We start from the raw sequence: 24,788 nt of genomic DNA, 5'->3' as shown, positions 1-24,788 counted from the left end.
GGTATTTCTTGGGACTTCTCCATGTCTAATGCTAACTCTGTAGAGAAAATGCTTCAGGGCCAAATCGGTCAAAAGTAATAAATTCAATCTACTCCCTTATCAGGCTTATTATATGTGACCATGCAATCTTGTCATTTTCATCCTTTTACAATTTCCGACAGTGGTAAATTAAATATTGATTTGTGTCTTTCATTGATTTTCCTTATTTGACATTTCTAAAGGAAGCTCTTCTTTTCCATACACCTCCAACATGTGCCTCAACAGTCATTTATTATTAATGACAAAATATGACCTACCAGATGTGGCTTTATTTATTCCACCTGACAAACTTTTTATGCATCTTAATCTCTCATTCAATACCCGGGGATAAACATGATCAATTCCAGTGCAACATTTGATATAATGCCATCAGACTCTTTTTTTATTGTTTCGGATATGCATTGACATTTCATTGATTGTTCTTAAATTTCTTTTCTTTTATTAATTTTTTTTTTTGAGAAAATCTTGCAAAAGGTGAGAAACCCCAGCTTACCTTAAGGAGGGGAGTTTTAGATTCACTGTCCCCAATGTTGCTCTTGGCATGCCACTCTAGAAGAACTTTCACTATATCAGCATGGCCTCTTGCACAAGCAAGATGCAAAGCAGTCCTGTTATAATATACAAAATATTTTAATGAGAAGCTTTAAATCAGAAATTAGTTTCCAAAAACACGTTTGATTACTATATTAATTTGTATATTTTTATAGCAAGCACATTCATATACATGTATTATTAATTCCTGATTTCTTAATATAGTTAAATCTCTTAAATACTTTAACAGTCCAGTCCAATACGAAAAATCGTAATGTTACTAAAAATTGTAATATTACCAGACATCGTAATATTACAGAATATCGTAATATTATTCTTATATTACTATTTTTCGTAATATAGTTAAATTACGAAAACTCGTAATATAGCAAGTTGTGAGAGACTATATTAGGAGTTTTCATAATGTAAGACAAAATTAAGCATTGAAAGAAACTGAATGATGTTAAGGAAAGTATGACGTCAGAAATACATTATGCCCCAGTGGTACTAGTATCACGTGGTCATTTCGGTCAGTGACGTCTATCGAAAAGTATGAAAATGCAAGAAGAAAGTAACAATAGTAATGGGTGAGTGAAAATTTTGTTTTATTATTCTTATATAAGAATTTTCCCAGGGATGGGAACAATTTTCCATAAAACTTCAATGTATCCTCAAACTTGTCACAGTGTTCTATAATCCCCGAATTCCCTATATTTTTCCCGAAGTCTACCCTAAAAATCAGACCCTCATCTCCAACAACGAGATGTTACGGGGTATAACTTGTACAACTTTTACTAGGCTCTGACTCTGCATGCACTTGGATCAAATGCATCAAAACAAAGAAAATGCATGCATATCCACGATGATTTGATGAAACCAGAGACATATAATCTCTGATGAAACAAAACAAGGAGGTTGTATCAGAAAAAAAGGGAAGTAACTCTTACAAGAGTTAGAAATTGCTTATATTACGAATTTTAGTAATATTACGATTTTTCGTATTGGACTGGACTGTTTAATTAACATGATTAACAATCAGGAAATTTAAATATTTTTACTGTCGTAACTGTGCATGGTTGTTGCAAACTGAAGCAATTGTATATTTTAAATAATCACAGATAATACTGCATTGTCATTCATGCACTTAGAAATGCAGGTTTTATATTTTGGTGGCTATAACATTAAATGGCACAGACAACTATGTTTTAATTCATGAATACCACCAAGAAATCATTTATAAAAACAATATACATGACATATGGCGCTTTAGTATGTAGCACTTAATCAGGTATGTGCCAATATCCAAAAATTTCGCTAAATTTTAAATATGCAAATATATGTACATGCGCAGTATGAGCAAAATGTCTAATATTTCTTTAATGTAATTTTTTGTGCAATCCATTGAGTAACAGTTACAATATACATAAAGTACGAGTATGTAATTGTGTCGCCTAATTTTGAATGTCTTTACAATTTAAGGCTAGGTATTTAAACTCATTGAAATGACATTCTTAATACTTTTAACTGCCCCGAAAGATTTCAGTATTGACTAAATTTCTTCTAATATGCAGATCCCGTAAATTTAAATACATTGATCATTATGTTCTGTTGGTGATCAACAAACATATATATGTCTTTGAAATGTTTACAAGGTACTAGAGAAAAACAATCCAAATTCCTCAAGCATACCGTTATCTTAAAAGATGACAGCGGAATGCAATGAAATACAAGTCATATCTTGTTGTACTGAGCAAATGTACACCTGTATTTTAAATTACCTACGTCCACTATTGGGGATAAGCATGTCGCTTGTTTTTTCTTAAACAAAATGAAATGACCGTAAATACCTGTTTTCCTTGTCAAGAGAGCTTGTATCCTTTTTCACAAGTTGCACTACTTTGGATAAATCCCCAGTCCATGCTGCTTTGTGAAGTTTCGGGAGATCTTTTTCTCGAACAACATAACCAGTCTCTGTCCCTCCCGTAGCCTCTTCAGAGCCAGCTGCCTGTGGGTCGTAACTACCCTGTCTCTGTGTCTTCTTCTTTATTGTTTTAATAAATTTCTTCATTTTCGACCGTAGATACTACTTTTCAAATTCACAAGAAGCTGTTGCTGGTTTGAACATCGGCCATGACTGTAAACAAATGACATCGGAAGTCTGTTCAGAAAAGTCAGAAAAGTTCCGAATGTCGATTACATATTTTGGCGCGCTTTCTGAAATTGATAAGAAAAAGATGATAAAAGATTTTCCAATAAATTATTAAAATTGTAAATAAATTAATTATTTTCTCAAAGGCGTTGGAAGCAAATAAAAGTAGGTGTGTGTGTGTGTGTGTGTATGGGGGGTGGTGGGTGGGTGGGGGGGGGGGGGGGGGGGGGGAGGAGCTACTTAAAAGGGATGCTACACCCCCCCCCCCCCCACCCCCACCCCCACCCCCCCCAAAAAAAACAAACAGTAATAATGATCAAATTATCATAAATAGCTGATATATTAAGTTATCACTGTTCAAAGTGGAAAAAAACTATAATATTATGCAGTTCAGTATAGGATGTACATTTCTGATTCTAAAGGAAAATATACTATATTAATATATTTCTAATTATAATGACATAGCTGTGCACAGCATATCTTGTTATTATATACATGTAAATTGAGCACCAGAGAGAGAGAGAGAGAGAGAGAGAGAGAGAGAGAGAGAGAGAGAGAGAGAGAGAGAGAGAGAGAGAGAGAGAGAGAGAGAGAGTGTCTTTTAGATTTGCAATTAATATATCATTTTTTGAGGATACCCTTAATCAAGGTTTCAAAATAAAACTGCATGGACTGAACTGTGCATGAACGTACCATGTTTTCTGGAAGTGGGGTCACGGGTATGATGGGAAGGGTTAATTACTCGATCGATCAATGTCAGACTCAGTTAAAAAGGATCCACTGTCTATGATTTTTAGTTATTTGTTTTTCTTTTTACAAAACTAAGTGTTACGTGGAAATTTTCCTTAAAACAAAATAATCAATCTAAATTTAATTCAACAATTGAAAAACAAGTACTAGATAGTAAAATTTATTTTAAATGGAAAGGTTTTGAAACAGATTGAAAAACTCAGAAAACTAATCTATCGTATTCTCGCATCATTTCTCCAGTACATCTTCATAGGAAATGAGATTTTATAAATAAATTCATAAAGATTCCCGTCTGCGTTCGTGTTCATATCAGTCAAGATCGAGGTTCCTTAGAAACATTCTTATATGCATATTATTTATAAGCGAAATAACGCTATATATAACGTATGTTATATCGCGAAAGTTACACGTAATCACGCAAAAGTTGCGCGTTTATTTGCGAAAGTTACGCGTAATGATGCAAAAAATACGCGTTTATTCGCGAAAGTTTCACGTTATAACTTGAATTTTTTTTTTAAGGTAGTCCGATCCTCAGGTTTATAAAATTAGCAGTTAAGTAATCAAAATACTCATAAAAGTGTTTCTGAATCCACAAAGTTATGTAAATTTATCCAAAGTATTTCTTTAAAGTTAAGGTTATCCGATCCTCAGGTTCTGAAAATCAGGCATTGAGTAATTGAAAATGCTCACAAAGATGTCTCTAAATTCTGAAATTAAAATGTATTTACCCACGGTGTTTCTTTAAAATTCATCTTTAAATTTAATCATATTGTATAGGGAAAATTAGTAAATCTCGAATAATTTTTCAGGAAATGCGATTTGAACTACCTACTGCATATTTTTTAATTGATAATTGATCAAGAAATACATTTTAGGAATAAAAATCATAGGTATCCAGGCTTTTAAGGAATTTTGAATGAATTTTACAATTATTTGGACTTTACTTTCTCCTACTTACTTCAATTGTTTCATAATGCATAGTGTATGAAGTGTTTCTTTTCAAAGAAAACACTGTAAATCACTTCTAATTTCAAATCATGCACATAAACATTGGTAAATAAGGCTAGATTAAAAGAAATTTGATTTTTTTTAAAATATGCAAGTTTTACTTTATTTTATGAGGTAGAAATGTCAACTTTTTAAATACCGTTTGTCAAAACTTTAAAGAACATTGAATCATACGTGGAGGCATAAAATGAAAATTGTTGCATGAAAAAATTTCACTTTCAAGCTTTATTTTAAGACTTTTTGAATTAAATTATAAATTAAAGAGTTATCCTTCCTGGCTGAGGATCGTATATTCTTAAATATTAAAGTTAATCAAAGCATATAGGGGAAATTGTTAAATCTCCAATATTTTTGCAGAAAAAGCGAATTGGAATATCAGCAATGCATTTTCTAATTGCAAATTGATCAAGAAATAAATATTAGTTTAAAAACCGATAGGTATCCAGGCATTCAGAAAAATTGTCGTGATTTTTATACTTATTTGGTATATTTTGTTTTCGGCTTTTGCTATCATTGCAAGACACCACAAATCACTTCTTATTTCATATAATGCTGATAAGCATTGATATCTAAGGCTGGATTCAGGAAAATCTTATTTCTTAAAAATATATTAATTTTTTGTCCTTTGTATAGGGTACAAATAACTTTTATAAGACCTTTTCTAAGACTTCCAAATACCTTGAATATTATAAAGATGAATAAAATGAAAATTGTTGCATACAAGTTTCATTTTCAAGCTTCATCTTGGTGCATTTCAAATTAAATATTAATTTTTGGAGTTATCCTTCCTGGCTGAGGATCGGATATCCTTAAATCTACGAAAATGAGTGAAAGGCAATGAAAATGAGCATTTTATGTCGGGATCGGCCTTCGCTTTTCTCAAGCATTTCCCAATGGACAATGGCTGAGTGTGGAGACGACATTGTCTTTCAGTCGTCTTTAGATATCAACAAAAAGCCACACCAAGTTCAGCTCACACGGAGGCATCTTACATGGGACTTGGCCTCTCCAGGAAAACCGTCCCGGAAACCAGACAGTCCGTCATCGCAGCCATTTATCGGTAAGTTTATTTGGGTCAATAGATATGGTAATTTGCAAATCAAAATGTCAACAAACACTAAAACAGTAAACGAAGGAGAGAAAGACTACAAAAAGGCTGCCGCTTTAGCGTAGAAGAGACAAAGACAATAAAATGACTATGATGAATATGAAAAAAAAATGAAATTCCTCTATATTTTATGTAAAAACTAATTTAACTAAAATATACATTGGAGATGCATCAAATTTATTTAAGAAACTAAACCAATGGGCAATGGACCATATCTTTCAATCAAAAATACATTTGTATTTATGTTTGGAGTATTTCTTTTATTTTAATCACAATTAATCACAATCATGACATAAATATAAATTAAGTAATGATTTACAACTGTCTTCCTATCATATTTTTTTCTGAAAATTTTATTCGTAATGGGCTTAATGTGTCAAAAAAGGGTATTTTTTTTAAAATTCAAAAATATATGAGTGGTAGGTAAAAAAAAAAAAGATGGGAATTATGGTTAAATATAGTTGTTAAACTGAGTATTTAATCTAATTGCTGTACAGTGACTACTACAGTCATACCTCTTTATCTGTATTGCAGTTCGGGTCATGGATATCAGGGTAGCTCAGTGGAAGAGCACCTAACCAGTAATGCAAGGGGTCCCAGGTTCAATTCCCAGTCAAGCCATATATTTTCTTTTAATATTGACATATGTCACTTGGTCATTAAGGTCTTCCGTTTCCAATGGAAGACCTTCTACTGATTCTGTTGGTAAAGATTATTAAGGTCTTCCGTCTTCAGCGGAAGACCTTCTTGTTATTCTTAGGTTTCTTTTTCACTTTTATTATTAGGGTCTTCCGTCTTCAGCGGAAGACCCTTCTATTATTCTTATGTTTCTTTTTCACTTTTCTTATTATTATTATTCTTTTTTTCTGCACAGATTTTGTGCAGAAGATTTCTCAGAGATGGTTGGATGGATTTGCTTCAAATTTTCAGGAATGTTGCAGGATAATCTGAAGTTTATACCCGCTGAAGGATTTTGTGAAAATCACTTCCGGTCTAGAGTTATCGCCCTTTTATCAAAATTCAGAGGACCTCCTTGTCCGTTCATTTTCTCGAAAACAGTTTGAGCTAGAGCGTTGAAATTTTCAGTGACGATAGAGGACATGTCCCCATGTTACTGGGTGTTTGGATTGTTTCCGGAAGAACCTAGTATGGAAGCTCGGTAGGGGTCAAAATTTAGGACACGAATCTCGAGTGATTTTAGGAGACATTTTGCATCATATCTTTTAAAGTATAAATATTTTGTAATAACATATTGAACATCATATGTGCAGAACAACGAGATCTTTCAAATGATATCAAGAAAAAAACGCTGACTCGTCACATTAGGGGCAGAAAGGGGCCAAAAGTCTTTAATCGATAGCTCTTTATCAGTTAATATTTTGTAATATAATACTGAAGAAAAAATGTTTATTCCAACAATCGTCAGCTATATATTATAATTTTTATGACGTATGGTACATAATTAGGGGCCACAAGGGGCCAGAATGCCAAATCTTTGACGCTTTATATCTCGAGAGTGAGAAATATTTTGATAAGTAATATTGAACAAAATATGTTCAAAATCATGTTCTAAACAATATGCAACCTTTCATTTGTCGCTAAATGTCCCCATTAGGGAGTTGAAGGGTTGGCCCCTAAATATTTCTTTTGCGAATAACTCGAAAACGAAAGATAATCTCTGAATAGTTGTTGAACAAAAAGTGTTCAAAATCCTAAAAGCTTCAAGATGAAATCAAGAAAAAGGGGCTGGGCACTCAAATTAGGGGCCAAAAGGGGGGCTTAAAGTCTTTTTTCGATTACTCTTTTAGAGCCATATTTCGCTATACATTACTAAAACAAAAATGTTTATCTCAACCATTTACAACTGTATTTTATGATTTATATGTCGTATATTACATAATTAGGGGCTACAAGGGGCCAGAATGCTAAATCTTTGACGCTTTAGATCTCGAAAGTGAGAAATATTTTGATAAGTAATATTGAACAAAAGATGTTTAAAATCATGTTCTGAACAATATGCAACCTTTCATTTTTCGCTAAACCTCCCCATTAGGGAGTTAAAGGGTTGGCCCCTAAATATTTCTTTTGCGAATAACTCCAAAACAAAAAAGAATCTCTGAATAGTTGTTGAAGAAAAAGTGTTCAAAATCTTAAACGCTCCAAGATGAAATCAGGAAAAAGGGGCTGGGCACTCAAATTAGGGGCCAAGAGGGGCCAAAAGTCTTCAATCGATAACTCTTTAACAGTTAATATTTTGTAAAACATTACTGAAGCAAAGATGTTTATCTCAGCTATCTACAACTATACATTATGATTTTCATGTCGTATGGTACATAATTAGGGGCCACAAGGGGCCAGAACGCTAAATCTTTGACGCTTTATATCTCGAAAATGAGAAATATTTTGATAAGTAATATTGAACAAAAGATGTTCAAAATCATGTTCTGAACAATATGCAACCTTTCATTTATCGCTTAACGTCCCTGTTAGGGAGTTGAAGGGTTGGCCCCTAAATATTTCTTTAGCAAATAACTCGAAAACGAAAAAGAATCTCTGAATTATTGTTGAACAAAGAGTGTTTAAAATCCTAAAAGTTTTAAGATGAAATCAAGAAATAGGGGCTAGACACTCAAATTGGGGGCCAAGAGGGGCTTAAAGTCTTTTTTCGATTACTCTTTAACAGTCAATATTTTGTAAAACATTACTGAAGCAAAAATGTTTATCTCAACAATCTACAACTGTATATTATGATTTTCGTGTCGCATGGTTCATAATTAGGGGCCACAAGGGGCCCGAATGCTAAATCTTTGATGCTTTATGTCTCGAAAATGAGAAATATTTTGATAAGTAATATTGAACAAAAGATGTTCAAAATCATGTTCTAAACAATATGCAACCTTTCATTTTTCGCTAAACGTCCCCATTAGGGAGTTGAAGGGTTGGCCCCTAAATATTTCTTTTGCGAATAACTCCAAAACAAAAAAGAATCTCTGAATAGTTGTTGAAGAAAAAGTGTTCAAAATCTTAAACGTTTCAAGATGAAATCAAGAAATAGGGGCTGGGCACTCAAATTAGGGGCCAAGAGGGGCCAAAAGTCTTCAATCGATAACTCTTTAACAGTTAATATTTTGTAAAACATTACTGAAGCAAAGTTGTTTATCTCAGCTATCTACAACTATACATTATGATTTTCATGTCGTATGGTACATAATTAGGGGCCACAAGGGGCCAGAACGCTAAATCTTTGACGCTTTATATCTCGAAAATGAGAAATATTTTGATAAGTAATATTGAACAAAAGATGTTCAAAATCATGTTCTGAACAATATGCAACCTTTCATTTATCGCTTAACGTCCCTGTTAGGGAGTTGAAGGGTTGGCCCCTAAATATTTCTTTAGCAAATAACTCGAAAACAAAAAAAGAATCTCTGAATTATTGTTGAACAAAGAGTGTTTAAAATCCTAAAAGTTTTAAGATGAAATCAAGAAATAGGGGCTAGACACTCAAATTAGGGGCCAAGAGGGGCTTAAAGTCTTTTTTCGATTACTCTTTAACAGTCAATATTTTGTAATACATTACTGAAGCAAAAATGTTTATCTCAACAATCTACAACTGTATATTATGATTTTCGTGTCGTATGGTTCATAATTAGGGGCCACAAGGGGCCAGAATGCTAAATCTTTGATGCTTTATATCTAGAAAATGAGAAATATTTTGATAAGTAATATTGAACAAAAGATGTTCTAAATCATGTTCTGAACAATATGCAACCTTTCATTTTTAGCTAAACGTCCCCATTAGGGAGTTGAAGGGTTGGCCCCTAAATATTTCTTTTGCAAATAGCTTCAAAACGAAAAAGAATCTCTGAATAGTTGTTGAAGAAAAAGTGTTCAAAATCCTTAAAAGCTTTAAGATGAAATCAAGAAAAAGGGGCTGGGCACTCAAATTAGGGGCCAAGAGGGGCCAAAAGTCTTCAATCGATAACTCTTTATCTTTTAATATTTTGTAATACATTACTGAAGCAAAGATGTTTATCTCAACCATTTACAACTATATATTATGATTTTCATTTTGTATGGTACATAATTAGGGGCCACAAGGGGCCAGAACGCTAAATCTTTGACGCTTCATATCTCAAAAGTGAGAAATATTTATAGAAGTTATATTGAACAAAAGATGTTCAAAATCATGTTCTGAACAATATGAAACCTTTCATTTTTCGCTAAACCTCCCCATTAGGGAGTTGAAGGGTTGGCCCCAAAATATTTCTTTTGCTAAAAATTCCAAAATGAAAAACAATCTCTGAGCACTTGTTGAACAAAAAGTGTAAAAAAACATGAGATCTTTCAGATTATTAGAAGAACAAGTGGGCTGGTCCCTTACATTAAGGGCCAAAAGGGGCCAGAATTTGAATTTATGACAGTTTAACGTTCAATATTTAAAGAAATACCACCACTGCAGCACCATCGTTTTTCTTAAGAAAATTATCATTATAAAACAATCTCAATCAAAATCTTATCTCATCTCATCAAGAATCGAACGGAAGACCCACTCGTTGTTCACAACGAGATCTCATCTAGTTATTATTGTTTTTTTTCTTACCGATTTTGTGCACGCGATTTCTCAAAAATGGCTCGATGGATTTCCATGAAACTTTCAGGACTTATGTTACATCACTTGAACCTTCTGCATTTTTTTCTGTTTTGATGACGTCACTTCCGGTCCGGAGTTATAAGTATTTTAATGGTTTTTTGAGGGTCGGTTTGTCCGCACGATTTCTCCTAAATGGCTTTAGATAGACACATGATACTTTCAGGTATGGTAGACCTATGTCTGTAGATTTGCGGAATGTATTTAATTTTTATCGGAAGTGCCACACGTCGGCGCTCGCTATGGCCCGAAAATAGACCTATCGCAAATTTCAAAATTTTTAACACCTTTTCTACGATAGCTTTTTACCTGGAAATATTTTGTGAAAACAAATAGAACAAAAGAAGTGTAGAATTTCAAGATCTTTCGAATGATATCTCGTAAAAAGGGCTGGCCCCTAAAATTAAGGGCCTAGAGGGGCTGAAAGTTTTGTCTTTATATCTCAAAACGTATTGAGAATTTGTTATACGTCAAAGAAGCAAAGTTGTTCAAAATGTCAAGCTTAATCTATCGGAGTCGTCAAAATACGTCCGGCTTCGTCACTTCCAGTCAAACCAGAAGTAGTCAGAAAACGCGTATTTTTGCATTTCTTGACAAGTTTTTGGGTAACATATGTCTCTGGGAGCATAAAAATTAATTTTTCGTCCGTCGTCGTCACTTCCGGTCAAACCGGAAGTAGCCATAAATAGCTTATTTTTGCATTAATTAACATGGCTTTAGAGGAGTCTAACCATTTTTAGGCGTTATTTCTCATTTTTGTTAAAAATGAAAGCTACTTCCGGTCAAACAGGACGGAAGACCTACTCGTTGCTTTGCAACGAGCTTTGCTCTAGTTATTCTTTTTTTCTTCTGCTTCCTAGACCGCAACTTTGAGGTCTCATATCTCACTCATTTCTCAACGGATTTCGCTCAAATTTTCAGAGGTTATAGACGTTTATAAACTCTATCAGAATGCTGACTAAAATTTCAAAAAGTCACTTCCGGTTTTGAGTTATTTCCCTTTAAATGAAAATTTATAGACTTTCGTTTCCAGACAAAGGCTCAGAGATGGCTAAAGCTGGAGCAGAAATTCTACTGATTTTAGATAATAGAAGGATTGAAGTTGTGCACATCGGTTTTTGTTTTTTGATTTTTCTATTCAAAATGGCGCTTATAGGGGTCAAAAATTAGAACGCTTAAAAGAACCAAAAATTACTCATATTTTGCTTCTTATCTTCTAAACTAAAAATATTTTGTTAAAATATATAGAACATAATTTGTGCAGAATTAGAAGATCTTTCAAATGATATCTTGGAAAAAGGGCTGACCCCTAAATTAAGGGATCTAGAGGGGCCAAAAGTTTTTTCCAGATATCTCGAAAAGTATTGAGAATTTGTTATACATCAAAGAAGCAAAGTTGTTGAAAATGTCAAGCTTAATCTATTGAAGTTGTCAAAATATGTCCAGCATCGTCACTTCCTGCCAAACCGGAAGTAGTCGGAAAACGCGTATTTTTGCCGTTTTTGACAAGTTTTTGGGCAACATATGTCTCTCGTAGCTTAAAATTTAATTTTTCGTGCGTCGTCGTCACTTCCGGTCAAACCGGAAGTAGCACAAAATGGCTTATTTTGGCATTAATTAACATAGCTTTAGAGGATTCAAAGCATTTTTGGGCGTTATTTCTCATTTTTGTTAAATGAAACAGTAGTGTGACATAAATGAGTTCGCAAAATGGCCGCCGTCATCGTAAGTATTTAAGAAGGGGGGTGAACCAGTTGCTGAATTAACGTTATCGCTTCTCTTAAAGGAAAAAATATTTAGTTGAAATTTAGGTACGACTTAACTAAATCTGTCCATTGTTGTAAATTTGGATTATTCCCCTTTGATAAACAATTATCGTCTGCTTGGAGATATGGCTCCCCATGGTCGAGAATTGACTAGTGATCTTAAAGAAATAATCATTCAGATGTCAAATGAAGGTCTGTCAAGCTATAAAATTGAGAATCTAACCGGAATTAACAGTCGTACCATCCAAAAATTTCTCAAACGTGTGAGGGAAAGGGGTAACATAGAAAATTTACCGAGAAGTGGGGTGAAACGAAAAACTTCACAGCGAGATGACAGGGTTCTTTTCCGAAGCATTAAAATCAACCGTCGTCAGACTTTAAAAGATATAACATCCAGATTTAATGCCAGGACAGGATCTAATGTGTCTCTCAGAACAGTTCACAGGCGATTATCAGAGGAAGGTTACAAGAGGTGTGTAGTTTCTAAGAAAACAACTGTTTCACGCGTGAATAGAGAGAAGAGAACCCGATTTTGTCGACAGAAATTGCACTGGACAGTCAACAATCATTGGTCATCCATAATATTCAGTGATGAGACTAAGATAGTTATTGGAAATAATGATAAAGTTCATGTCTGGAGGAAGAGTGAGGAAAGAATACGTCCTGAATGTGTCGGGTTACGTGGTGATTGGGAAACAAACTGTCGGGCCTCCCTCATGTTTTGGGGCTGCATTTGTTATAATGGAGTTGGTACCTTAAAAACTGTGGATGGGAACATGAATAGCGAGAAATATATTACAATTCTTGATGAGTGCATTTGGCCTGTGATCGCTCGTCATTTCCCAAACCGACGCTGGATTTTCCAAGAAGACAATGCCCCCTGTCATGTCTCTGCTTTCTCAAATCGTTGGAAACAAGACAACAACGTTAACACTCTACCATGGCCCCCACAAAGTCCTGATCTCAATATTATAGAAAATGTCTGGAGAGTGCTCAAAATCCGTGTACAAAGGAGGAAACATGAGATCAGAAACGCGAATGATCTGGAGCGTATCGTCCATGAAATATGGAGTAGCCTCCCTTTGCACTATATTCAGAGTTTATATGCAAGCATTCCTAGGAGAATTCGAAGTGTTCTTCGCTCTAGAGGCTATATAACAAAGTACTAACACAAAAAGGTAAGTGGTAATATTATTTTATTGATAGAAATTAGATTTTATATACCGCAAGCGCACCGCACGCATGAATGACGGCGGCCATTTTGCGAACTCATTTATGTCACACTACTGGAAAGCTACTTCCGATCAAACAGGACTGAAGACCTACTCGTTGCTTTGCAACGAGCTTTGCTCTAGTTTATATAACTGTTTATAAAAAAAAGCAATTTATATTGCAAAATATATTTAAATTGTGTATTTTAATTATGTTGAAATGCCTTTCGGGGCCAATGATTGGGAAATAAAATAGCATCTTTTTTATTTACTTTGTGCATTTCTCCTTTCCTTCTAAATTTGATGGCCAGGTTGGGAAAATTCAGCAGCTGCCTTGGGGAAATCTCAGTGATAGAGCAGCTGATTAGGGATCCCTGGTTTGATTTCGGGCCAGCCATATATTGTCTTTATGCGTTTCTCCTTTCCTATTACTGTAACATCTGGAACTCAATGAAACTTAGAGAATACTTACTAAACTACTAATTTAAAAACTTGTATCTTCTTCAGAATCAATAACTATGGAAATGCCTTTTTACAGAGAAAATGAAATATGTGTAATTTGGTGAAACAAAGAATAGCAGAAATTAATTGTTTAATAACAGTATTTAGTTATTTACCTACTAAAACTTTGCCAATTGTTATCAATTTGCCCTGCAAAAGAGTATTTATGGCACTGGATTATATTTCATAGTGAAGAAGTTGAATGTACTAAAGGAATTATTTTCATTGTAACAGGCAACTCAGGATGTAAACATGTGCCATTAAAAGAAGTGATTGCGGTCAATCTAGAGCGCAGTCTCAACAAAGTAACAACTCCGAAGTCGGCCAAGAAGAGCTCCTCCACCCCACTGAAGGACTCCCCCATCTATATAGAGCTCCAGGCTATTCATCCTGTCTCTTTTTCTGTCCATTTTGTCAAGCGATGCCCCAACCACAAATGGAAAAAGAAGAAGGTGACATTTTTCTGCCAAGGAGAAAATATATGCAGGACCTGGGTTGACAAGATTGAGGAAGCACTTTCAAATCCAGGTAAGACATAGTCTTCTTAGATTTAGGCATTGTTTTCATAGATTGATTATCACAATGTCATAATGCTCAAGAGCACGTGTAGCTACGGAGAATTGCTATTTCTTTACAGTTATTTAATTTTGTAACAAATTTAAATTCCTTTTAATTTAAACAAAAAAGGATAGATTACATTTAGAATCATCGCAATTCATGTAAAAAAAAGGCTAGTACAATTTTTTTTTTCTAAATTAGGAATGCCGTACATGGAATGTACTTCAGAGTATAGAAATTTATTGTCCATTAAATGATTTTTAAGTTTATTGCATGATAATCAGAAAATAAATGCTCAAATGAATAATTTATTGAGTTAACCAGCAAGGGAGTTTTGTGCAGTAGACTGTACAGATAATCTTATTTATTACAGCCATGTTAGTGTCTACAGAAGGGAATGAGGATATTCCTACACAGTTCTGAGTTCTATCACGTCCCTTACGGCATGTGTTGATGTAGATCTGCAGATAAAAATATAAATATATTTTTGTAGGTTGTCTATAATATTTAATTGAAGAGAGAATTCTTGTTTGAGAATAACTGTTAACTTCTATCTTTAAACATGATAAGTCTATTGAGTTAATGTATAACTATGACTTTTTTAATTAACGCTGGATTTTTTTGCATATAAGGCTGTTATAAGAATAAAATAAAATAAAAATATATTTTTTAAAGTGATGTCACAAAGATGGATATCTGTGTAGATTTTGTGAAATCATCCCTGATCCCTGATCATGCTGATGGAGTACAGTATCAATCAATCAAGGAAGAGATTATACTAACTTATGTTAAAAAAAATAAGAGGCATGTTTTACATGTACATGTATTACCAGTGAACCAGTCAGCCTTGTATCTGGTCTTTGTAACAGCCCACAACACTTTATGTAATTAGATGATAAGCTATGATATGATATAATAATTTGTTACGGTCACCTCACCCATTAAGACTTATGCATGTTAGCTATAATCATTGATTAAAATGGTCATGAAGACATGATATAAGGCCTAGATGCTATAATTATTGCCTATACATGTATTTTAATAAAGACAAAAATGTGTAATCCACATTAATGCACATTTATTCAACTTGTTCTGGAGCATACTTTAGAAACACAAATTTTCTCGGGCATAGAATTTCGCTGATTTGTCATCTAAAAATGTTTCATGGATATAAAATTTCATTGTTTTGAAAGTAAACCATAATGCAAAATGTAGTCATATAAAAATTTTATGTGGGATTCATTTTGTTGTTTCGAAATTAAACCAATGCAAGATGTAGTCATTTAAAAATTTTATGTGGGATTTATTTTCGTTGATAATTGTTAACAAAAATTAACCGAAATTTTATCTCCCAAGAATATTTTTGCTTCTACAGTAGTACAGCTTATATCTGTGGTATTAATATAACATGAATTTTACATAGATTACATTGTTTGTCTATAGAAGAGATATTAATACTTTTAGGAGATATACCGCATATGCAGAATTTTTAGCAAGGATTTAATTTTGGCATTATTAGCGATGGTGCCAACATCGCTAGAATTGAATATCACTAAAAATTTATTGCGCTTAATTTGTAATTGCTTCTATAGTGAGCTTTTTAAAATCGCTAAAATTATATCTGGCTAAAAATAGAATACCAATTTTTAAGGACAAATTGCTAAATTTGCATCTCACTAAAATTTCTACTTATACAGTAATGTATTTTACGTTAATTATTGTGTTGTAATTTTTTAGTACTAAAAAGACCCCGTAGCTTACTGGTGTTTGTTAATCCTTTTGGGGGGAAGAGAAGAGCGCCCCGGGTGTACGAGGAATCGGTGGCCCCTCTCCTGGATCTGGCTAAAATCAAAACCCACATCATCAGTACGTAAAAAAATACAGTAATTATAGTACTCACATAACGTCATCAGTACATATGAAAATATAGAAATATTGAATACATATTATAAATCAAAGCATTAATTATGCATATTCATGCAGTGTTGGGTAAACTTTAGAACAAGTTTTTTACCCAATTTTCTATTTTGATATTTTTATGTATCTTGTAACTCAGTGTGTAATATGATTTTTTGAAAGCAAGTAATACTGACAGCCATGCAAAATATCTTGAGATAGGAATAGAACTAGTTATACACGAGTTGTAAGAGTATAATAGTCTTGCTTTGCCAGTACCTAACACATTCTGACCAGATTTGTCTTGATTCAGCTACCACACATGCAGGGCATGCAAAAGAGGTTTTGGAGAAGTACAATTTACAGTCAGTGGATGGGTGAGTAGTTCCAGTCCAGCATTTGTATTATGTATTCCTTGTTTATGGCAAGCGCAGCAAGCAGTGCAAAAATAAGAACAAAGGAATTTCGGAAATATACATCAAGCAAATTTTTGTGTGAAACCTTCCCAGAATTCCTTTGCTACCCTAATTCCATGTGATAATGATGAATAAATTTAAAATATAAAAGGCTTCCAGTTTGTAGAAAGCTTCAAGAGAAATAAAAAGAAATTCTACAATGTCTTGTTAAAATTTGCACTATATAAAGTTTCAACCAGAAGCTTGGTTGCTATTAAACTCTGATGAGCTCCGCTACGTCGTGTGATGTCACAATCTAGATGTCTCGTATCGAGTCGTATGGCTTGACGTTTGAAGTGAAGGATCAAAGATACATGAAATGTAAAGTGTTACATAACTACTAAACAATTCTTCATTCATGAAATCAAATTCCCAAGAACAAAGAGTTTTTCCTCAAACCATAAGAATTTGACCCCACGAAAAATTTGTGATTTTACATTAATTATGATCAGTTTTGAGTTAATATTTCTAAATAAACCAACTATTATTTGTGTCATCTTTTATTCATGATTTGTCAGTTTGAAATCAATCCGTGACGATTAATTTTGGTGACTTAGAAAACATTCTCTACCAATACATGTATAAAGCAAAATAATTCATAGCAACAAATATTCACAAATTAAAGAAGGTCGTAAAACTTGCGATTATTTGTCGCACGCAAATAAAAGCTGGTTTACAATATATTGTTTCTGTGCAATGAATTGGTAAATACTGTATATTTATGTTTGTAGGGTGGTGTGCGTGGGTGGGGATGGAATGTTCACAGAACTCCTGAATGGTCTGGTCAACAGGAAAATGTCAGAGGCAGGCAAAACTCAGACAGTATCAGAACAACCCATCTCTCCAGATCTACGAATCGGAATCATTCCAGCAGGTCTGTCTTGTAATAGTCTGTCAAGGTCACTCAAATGAAGGATTCAAAAGTGATATATTGTACTAGACATATACAGCAATTAACAATTTTTGGTAGTTACTAAAGACTGTTCTTCAATCTTGCAGGTTTAGAGTTCATTTGTTTTAATTCCTGTTTGTTGTTAAAATCTGTAGAAGCCTAATATGTCAGAGGACATTTATACCACCTAGTACAGGTTGTAAGTTTTTATTTTAGGTTCTACAGATGCCATATGTTATTCCACAACAGGGATCAATGATCCTGTGACATCAGCAATCCATATTATCATAGGTGAGACAAAAAATACCAAATATTTTAATATCACAATATAATCTCAATGAAAACTCAATGTGGAGTATAATGTTTAATCTACCGTTTAAGTGGAAATTATAGCGAGACACAATTTGCCCTTTAAAGTACATTTTTTTATTTTAGGGATATATAATTTTAGCGATTTTAAAATGCTCACTAAAGAAGCTATTGCAGATGAAACACAATTTATTTTTTTCGATAATCAGTTTAAGCAATCTCAGCAGCCTTGCTAATAATGCCAAAATTAAATCCTTGCTAAAAATTCTGCCTATAAGGTATATAGAAATAATTACCCTTTGTTTGAAATTTGATAGAAGAATATACCAAGTGATATTTATTTTAATTTCCACATACCTACATGTAGAGTAAGAGTACTCAAAAGTCTTGACATCCTTACAATTTACAAAAGAGACAGACAAACAAGGAGTGTACTGTTTTAATCATGGAAGATTTGACTTGTAGGTGATAGTGCAGCCATTGATGTCTGCTCAATCTATGATGGGGACCAGTTTTTACGATACAGCAGCTCAATGTTAGCGTATGGTTACTATGGTGATATGTTAAAAGACAGTGAAAATAACAGGTGGATGGGACCAAAGCGGTACCAAATTGCAGGTAAAGAGTTAAGCTGTAGAAATTATCACAAAACTGAGTAAAGAATGAACTCAGCTTTTTCCATTTACATGCAGATTGAGCTGAGAAGAAAACTTTTAGGATGCACATCTTTTTTTCTTGGGGTTTGAATATTCCTTTCTTTAAAATTGATAAATTAAAGACCTGAATGTACATGTAAAGCAGGTTGGTAACATGCTTGCATCATATTCAGCTACCAATCTTGTTCGAATTACTTTTAACATCAATATTCAAGACAAAGGTTGAGGATCAGTAGTGTTATGACACCCTATCTTAAACTGCATCCAACATGCACTGATATTTAAAATGTAAAATGCAGTAGACTCCTAATTCAATAACAATATTTTCAAGATGAAAGCTTGTAATAGTATGTTGTACAACATCTATGAAATTTTGTTTGAAAAATGCAATAAAATGTTTTTTTTTCTTTACAGGTGCAAAGAAGTTTTTGGGTAACAAGTCTTATGAAGGGGAGGTGTCATTTAAACTGGCCTCCTCGACCGATTCTAACCCCAGGGACAAAATCACCTGTAACTCGGGGTAGGAACTTTAATTTCTCTAATTTGTTAAAAAAGATGAACTTGTTTATTTTATTTAAAGATCTTTCAGTTTTGAATTTAGACATACATAAGAGAAAAGTGAAATTTGTAATCCATATTTGCAACACACTGTATCATGCCTTTAGTTTTCAGAAGACTGGTAAAGTATCTGAAATTATGGTAACAAAGTGAAATATATATTTTAATGCTTCATTTTCAGTTGTAATATTTGTGCCATGAGTAAGAACTCACAGGAGGAAAAAGGTAAGCCATTAAAAAAGGCAAAAAAGTTTGAAATATTTCTTAAAGCAGTAATTTTTTCCTCCGAAATAATTGCCTGATACGATAAATGTACATAAAGTTTAAAACATCTGCAATGCCCTGTAGAATCTACCACCTCCCTCTCTTATGCAGATGCATGTTGCCAGGGTGTTTTACAAAAAAAAAAAAAAAAAAAAAAAATTAAAATGTTCTTCTGTTAATGATTATTTAGAAATTTACAGTACTTTGTTTACCTCACGTTTGTCACTTTATATATGCAAGTATTAATTGTGTTAAATTGTGTTATGTTATGACTGTTCATGACTGTATGCTGACATGGTAATTGTCAATAAAGTGAATTGTTTATTTTAGGATCTGAGGGGTGGCACACTGTAAGGGGTAAGTTTTTAGCGGTGGCCAGCTTCACCATGAGCTGCCGGTGTCTGATCAGTCCCCTGGGCCCCTCCCCCTACTGCCATCTCGGGGACGGAACCTCCGACCTGCTCCTGATACAGCAGTGTTCTCGTGTCCAGTTCTTACGTCACCTGTATAGGTGTTCCACAACCAACGGCAACCAGGTAAGTCAGAGATATATAGGAGGTAATATTTAAATAAATGATCATAATAATGGTACATGCATAAATTAAAATTGTGGAATTCATAAATTAATGGTCATATGAGGGGGATCATTTTAGAAAAGTGACCTTGGTGAATCTTGTGACCTGTGAGCTTTTTGTATTTATTTTGTATTTGAAATAACAAATATACAGGTCAATGATCATAATATGCAAGATTGTTCATTATGGTTTAAATTTAAATGGTAGAGTTATTATTACAACTTTTAATTTTCTTTTCCAGTTTGATCTGCCGTTCATTAAGATATTTCGGGTGAGGGAGTGGAGTTTTTCTGTCCCAACGACCAATGACTCTGAGAGTGACACGCAGTCTAGATCCTCCACCTCCAGCAGGGCAAGCCGTGCCTCCACTCAGAGTGTGTGGAACTGTGACGGGGAGGTTGTGACTTCCATTAACCTTCAGATCAGGTAGAAACACTTAGTGGCACAGAGAATTGATCTCTTTTTCAGCCAAGCCCAAAACAAGTACATACATGTTTTCCCTCAATTCACTGAATGAAACCATTTGAAATATGCTGTGGGTTGGGTCCAGTGGCAACATGCTGCAGGGCTTTCAAAAAGATTTGAACCAGGTGGTACTTTATCAGAAATAGGAGGTACCAAGTGGCGAACGCCGAAGGCGTTAGCCTGCTAGGGGGGGTCCGGGGGCATGCCCCCCCCGGAAAAATTTTGAAATTTAGAAGCCACCAGACAGCATTTCCTGGTTTCTAGACACATAGAAGTATGCTGCTATCAGTGTTATTTTTATGCCATTTTCAAAGTTTATTTTTGTTCAATACATATTACATGTGAAGTTTAGCACTGGGTGGATGGAATTACATAGAAAAATTAGTTATTTAAGCAGAGTAACAATAAGATTTAGATAAAACTTCTAAGTTCTATGCTATATTTGTTCATATAAATTTGTTCAAAAACATTTTGCAAGGTTTGAGTTGTAAGTGTTATGTTTAAATATAACAAAATTATTGAGTCACCAAAGGAAATGGAAATTCAAAATTTAAATTTAATAAAAGAGAAATGAATGTGTATTTGCATTTAATTAAATTCATTTCTGTTCTACAGTAAAGTGCAGATTTAAAAACAAAAAAATAAGATGAAGCACTACATGATGCACAATTGAATATATGTAGAATTATCATCAAATATGAAGTAGGAGCTATTTCACTGGTGATAGCATGTACCAATAAATTCAGCATATTTTTCATGAACTGGTACATGTACATATAAAATAATATACTTGTGTAATTTAGTCAAAGATGACATCAAGACTGGAGACAAAAAAAAAAAAGAATTCAGATGTGAATCCCTCACTTTACTGGATATGGTTACAATATTGGGAAGAAACTAAACGTCCGCAAGGTCATTCTCTTGACCACTAGAAAACTGCTGAATCAAAGAATTAAATGTGTGGCAAAAGAAATAGTTTCTGTTTTATGTCCTTTTGTTTCATCAGAAAAATTGCAGATATTTAACATGTTTAAGACTGTTAGTAATTTATATCGTCAGCTGCGGATTTTGACACTTAAATTTGAAGAGTTGAGGCTATTAAAATGTACAGAGGTGGTCAAAGAACTATCTACTGTTCATGTCGGTCTCTCTATCGGTCAATTGTGTTGGAAGACTTTCCGGGGTCTAGTTCCTTGGATCTTAAAATCTTTTGTGAAACTAATTACCATGGCTTTAAATTCACACTTTCATTTCTGACACCTGGATTCCTATTTTTTTTTTTTTGGCCGTATTTATTTAAAATATATTCATAGTCATAAGCTTTTGTCAAAATCAGTGACGGAGGAATTTGATATCGAAATCTACTTTCGTTTTCGACAAGATCTATAAGACGCGTTACTTACGCAATCTCTTTTGTTTCATTTATTCAAACGCTTTAATGATCTTCTTGACTATCCAATCAAAAACGTTATTAGATACAATTACGGACTATGAATAATATGAAAAGCTACGTAACCACAACTTTTGTAAAACATGGTAGGGCCTATCACGCGATTTTTTTTCTCCACTGAATATTTTAGCCGGTACCATGAATGAATCCAACCGGGTAAAAGTACCGGGTACCGGCAGATTTTGAAAGGCCTGAATTGCTGACTCAGGACCCCTGGCAATATTCTTGTAGTGTAGATTCATCATTTTAAAAATCTTTCAAGATAGCTAAAGGGTAAGAACTAAGAATTTAGAGTAAGAAACGATAAAACAATAACAAATGATTATACTGACTTTCTCATTTAAAACACCAGCCTTTTTTCACAATTTCACTCTGACATACAAAATTTCGACTCAAATGAGTTTTATGAATCTTTTGTTTTGTGTGTTTTCTAGCAATTCTTAGCAGTCATCTTAGTTCTGCAGTTCAGCTGTGTCAACTGTGTTAAGGAGAATATGTCTGGTAAATGTACAGTTTATACTTTATTTCAGGACCCACTGTCAGCTGATCAAGCTTTTTACCAGGGGGATCGAGGAACTGGAAGTAAACCCGTCCCAGTGCTGCACCCCGTGTTGTGATTCGTGTGACCCCGAGGACAAATACACTAGTATAGGAGGTCACCCCTGAGTGACCACCACAGGTAGATATAGGTCACATGAGAGATTATAACAGTCACACTTGATTTCATGCGAGGCACCTCAAGTGGTTCATTCATGTTACTTTGCTTTGAAATCACATTTCTATTTAGTGAATGCTGTCATTAGATCTTTTCTATTTGATGAAAGAAATCACATTCTTTACAAGTAATTGTTTCTGTGGGAAGGTTGTTTGAGTACATGTATTGCCATTTAGAAATGGAGTTTGAGAAAAAAAAGATGAAAGATGATAATGGTGTCTGTATGAACTTTTACAAAGACAAGATTTTATGCCCATAGATAGGATTATTCATAAAGTATGCGAAGAAGGAGGTGAATCAATAGCAGTCTGTGATACTATTTATGTTTTTAATGTCATAATTATGTTTATGCTGTATTTTTCTCAGAAATGTAGTACACTGTACATCATTATCAGATACTTGCTGCTGTCAGAGTTAACATGTTTTAACACACTATCCATTCATAGGACCAGGGTATATATTTTTTGAGAGTGTAAAATTATCTTCATCAAAAGAAGTGAACAAGAGGAAAATAGGAAAAATGTATCTGTCCAGTTTAGCATTTTCAAGCAATGTTTGTCATAGATTGCCTAACATTCCATTCAAACAACTTTTCACAAGCACACATAATAAATGTGGTGTGATGTACACATTTGTATAGTGTTCATGTATCTCTTCAACTATTCATCTATTCCTCAAAATTTCATCTAATTTGAAAAGTATCAAAATAACCTATAGTAAGTATTCTGTGCAATATTGTATATTTTAAGCTGTCTGTTTTCTTTGGAGGAATAAGGGTAGACAAATTGCAAATTAATTAAATCATTTTTTTTTAGTTTAGAAAATTAATACTTTGTTTCCCTCTTTAGTGGGAATTCTCTCTCTCTCTCTCTCTCTTTCTCTCTCCTTGAAGAAAAAAAGTTCTAAATTTCAACTGTCAACAAAGCATAATTAATGAGCATTTCATAAATCATATTGCATCGCTGAATTGTCAGTATTTTCCAAATTTCAAACAGGAAGAAATTTCATTCATTGAAACTTAGTTTTTACATGTAATTCAATTTTATTCATTCAAAAAAAGAGCCAAAATAATATTTGATTGAATCATTTAAAATTAAAAGTGAACTGTAAACCTATTTGCTGCTTGCGTACGTAGTCTGTTGTACATTAAATTTCCCCCCCCCCCCCCCCCCAAAAAAAAACCTCATAGCAATGAAAACAGTTTACTATAACTTTAACGTTCAGAAAATTGCTATTTGTGTAATACTGTGTTATCTTATTCTGATCCTCTTTTTTCTTCAGTGACTGATTCTTATCATGGTACAAAAATTAGCTGTGCTTGAAAATAATTGAATGGATGTTTATTTTGAAGAAGTATTAGAATTTCTTTGTTTTTTTCAAATAGATCAACATATTGATGGGAATCAAGTATTTTTCATTTTAGCATAATACTGTACACATTAATTTGACTCATCTAGGTTTTCTGTGATAATGTCGATCTCTATACATGTATACAAACTTTGAAATATTTTCACTGCATCAAGGGAGGAATCAAAAGCTTACCTTCAACAACACATGCACTAATATCAACTGAGAAATTTTGGACCTGTACAATAATATTTGGTGTAGGTGATATTTAAAATTTCAGTGTTTGACATTTTGGTACAGTGAAATACTTAAAAAGTTAAATCAATGCAAATCAACCAATGTTCAATGCAATTAGTAATCAGTTCATTGTGTATTGTAGCCATATATTTTTAAATACTTGTGTATCGAAATTTTAGACCTTTTCAATGATAATAATTGTGCTGATAGAAATATATTAAGCATATTAAGCAGTGTCTGCTAATTGGGTGCAATAGCTACTTTAAAGTTAAACCAATGCAAATCTATTTATATTCAATGCAATTAGTTATCAGTGAATTGTGTAATCATAGCTATATATTTTTAAATACATGTACTTGTGTATTGAAATTTTAGACCTTTTCAATAATAATAATTGTGCTGATAGAAATATATTAAGCATATTTCAGTGTCTGCTAATTGGGTGCAATAGCTACTTTAAAGTTAAACCAATGCAAATCTATTTATATTCAATGCAATTAGTTATCAGTGAATTGTGTAATCATAGCTATATATTTTTAAATACTTGTATATTGAAATCCCAAGAAGTCATTTAGATCCAATCGAAAAATATAGTAGCCTTGTATTCTGTAACCTTTTATCAGGCATATGTATATAAACTTAGAATTCCTATTTAAAATAAGAAAGACAGCTTCTTTTTGAAATCAAAATATATAGT

At 33.4% G+C, this 24,788-nt stretch overlaps 2 protein-coding genes across 18 annotated transcripts in view; one reads left to right on the top strand and one right to left on the bottom strand.

Annotated features, from left to right (window-relative positions):
* Positions 1–2,709, bottom strand: part of LOC134250039 (ankyrin repeat domain-containing protein 26-like) — a 65,661-nt gene extending 62,952 nt beyond the window's left edge. For all 17 annotated transcript variants that reach the window (XM_062732376.1, XM_062732386.1, XM_062732383.1 and 14 more), the window contains exons 1-2: positions 2,418–2,709; positions 533–647 (exon numbers count right to left, since the gene is read on the bottom strand). In XM_062732376.1, the coding sequence (XP_062588360.1) occupies positions 533–647; positions 2,418–2,638 (336 nt within the window). In that variant the 5' untranslated portion in view covers positions 2,639–2,709. The remainder of the gene's footprint in view (positions 1–532; positions 648–2,417) is intronic.
* Positions 2,710–5,367: 2,658 nt separating this feature from the next.
* LOC134250037 (ceramide kinase-like) lies at positions 5,368–23,301 on the top strand. Its single transcript, XM_062732371.1, has 12 exons — positions 5,368–5,537; positions 13,949–14,242; positions 16,010–16,138; positions 16,482–16,545; positions 17,355–17,497; positions 17,732–17,806; positions 18,290–18,442; positions 18,895–19,000; positions 19,220–19,263; positions 19,633–19,838; positions 20,119–20,303; positions 22,323–23,301. The coding sequence occupies exons 1-12, from the start codon at positions 5,378–5,380 to the stop codon at positions 22,456–22,458; spliced, it is 1,695 nt and encodes a 564-aa protein (XP_062588355.1). The 5' UTR covers positions 5,368–5,377; the 3' UTR covers positions 22,459–23,301.
* The last annotated feature ends 1,487 nt before the right edge of the window (positions 23,302–24,788 follow it).

Source organism: Saccostrea cucullata, unplaced genomic scaffold, assembly GCF_032062105.1.
Source record: "Saccostrea cucullata isolate Sc308-1 unplaced genomic scaffold, CSIRO_AGI_Scuc_v1 ctg2442, whole genome shotgun sequence".
In the NCBI taxonomy this organism is placed as follows: Eukaryota; Metazoa; Mollusca; class Bivalvia; order Ostreida; family Ostreidae; genus Saccostrea; species Saccostrea cuccullata.
The sequence above is the reverse complement of the archived record's forward strand: the minus strand, read 5'-3'. Positions and strand labels throughout refer to the sequence as shown.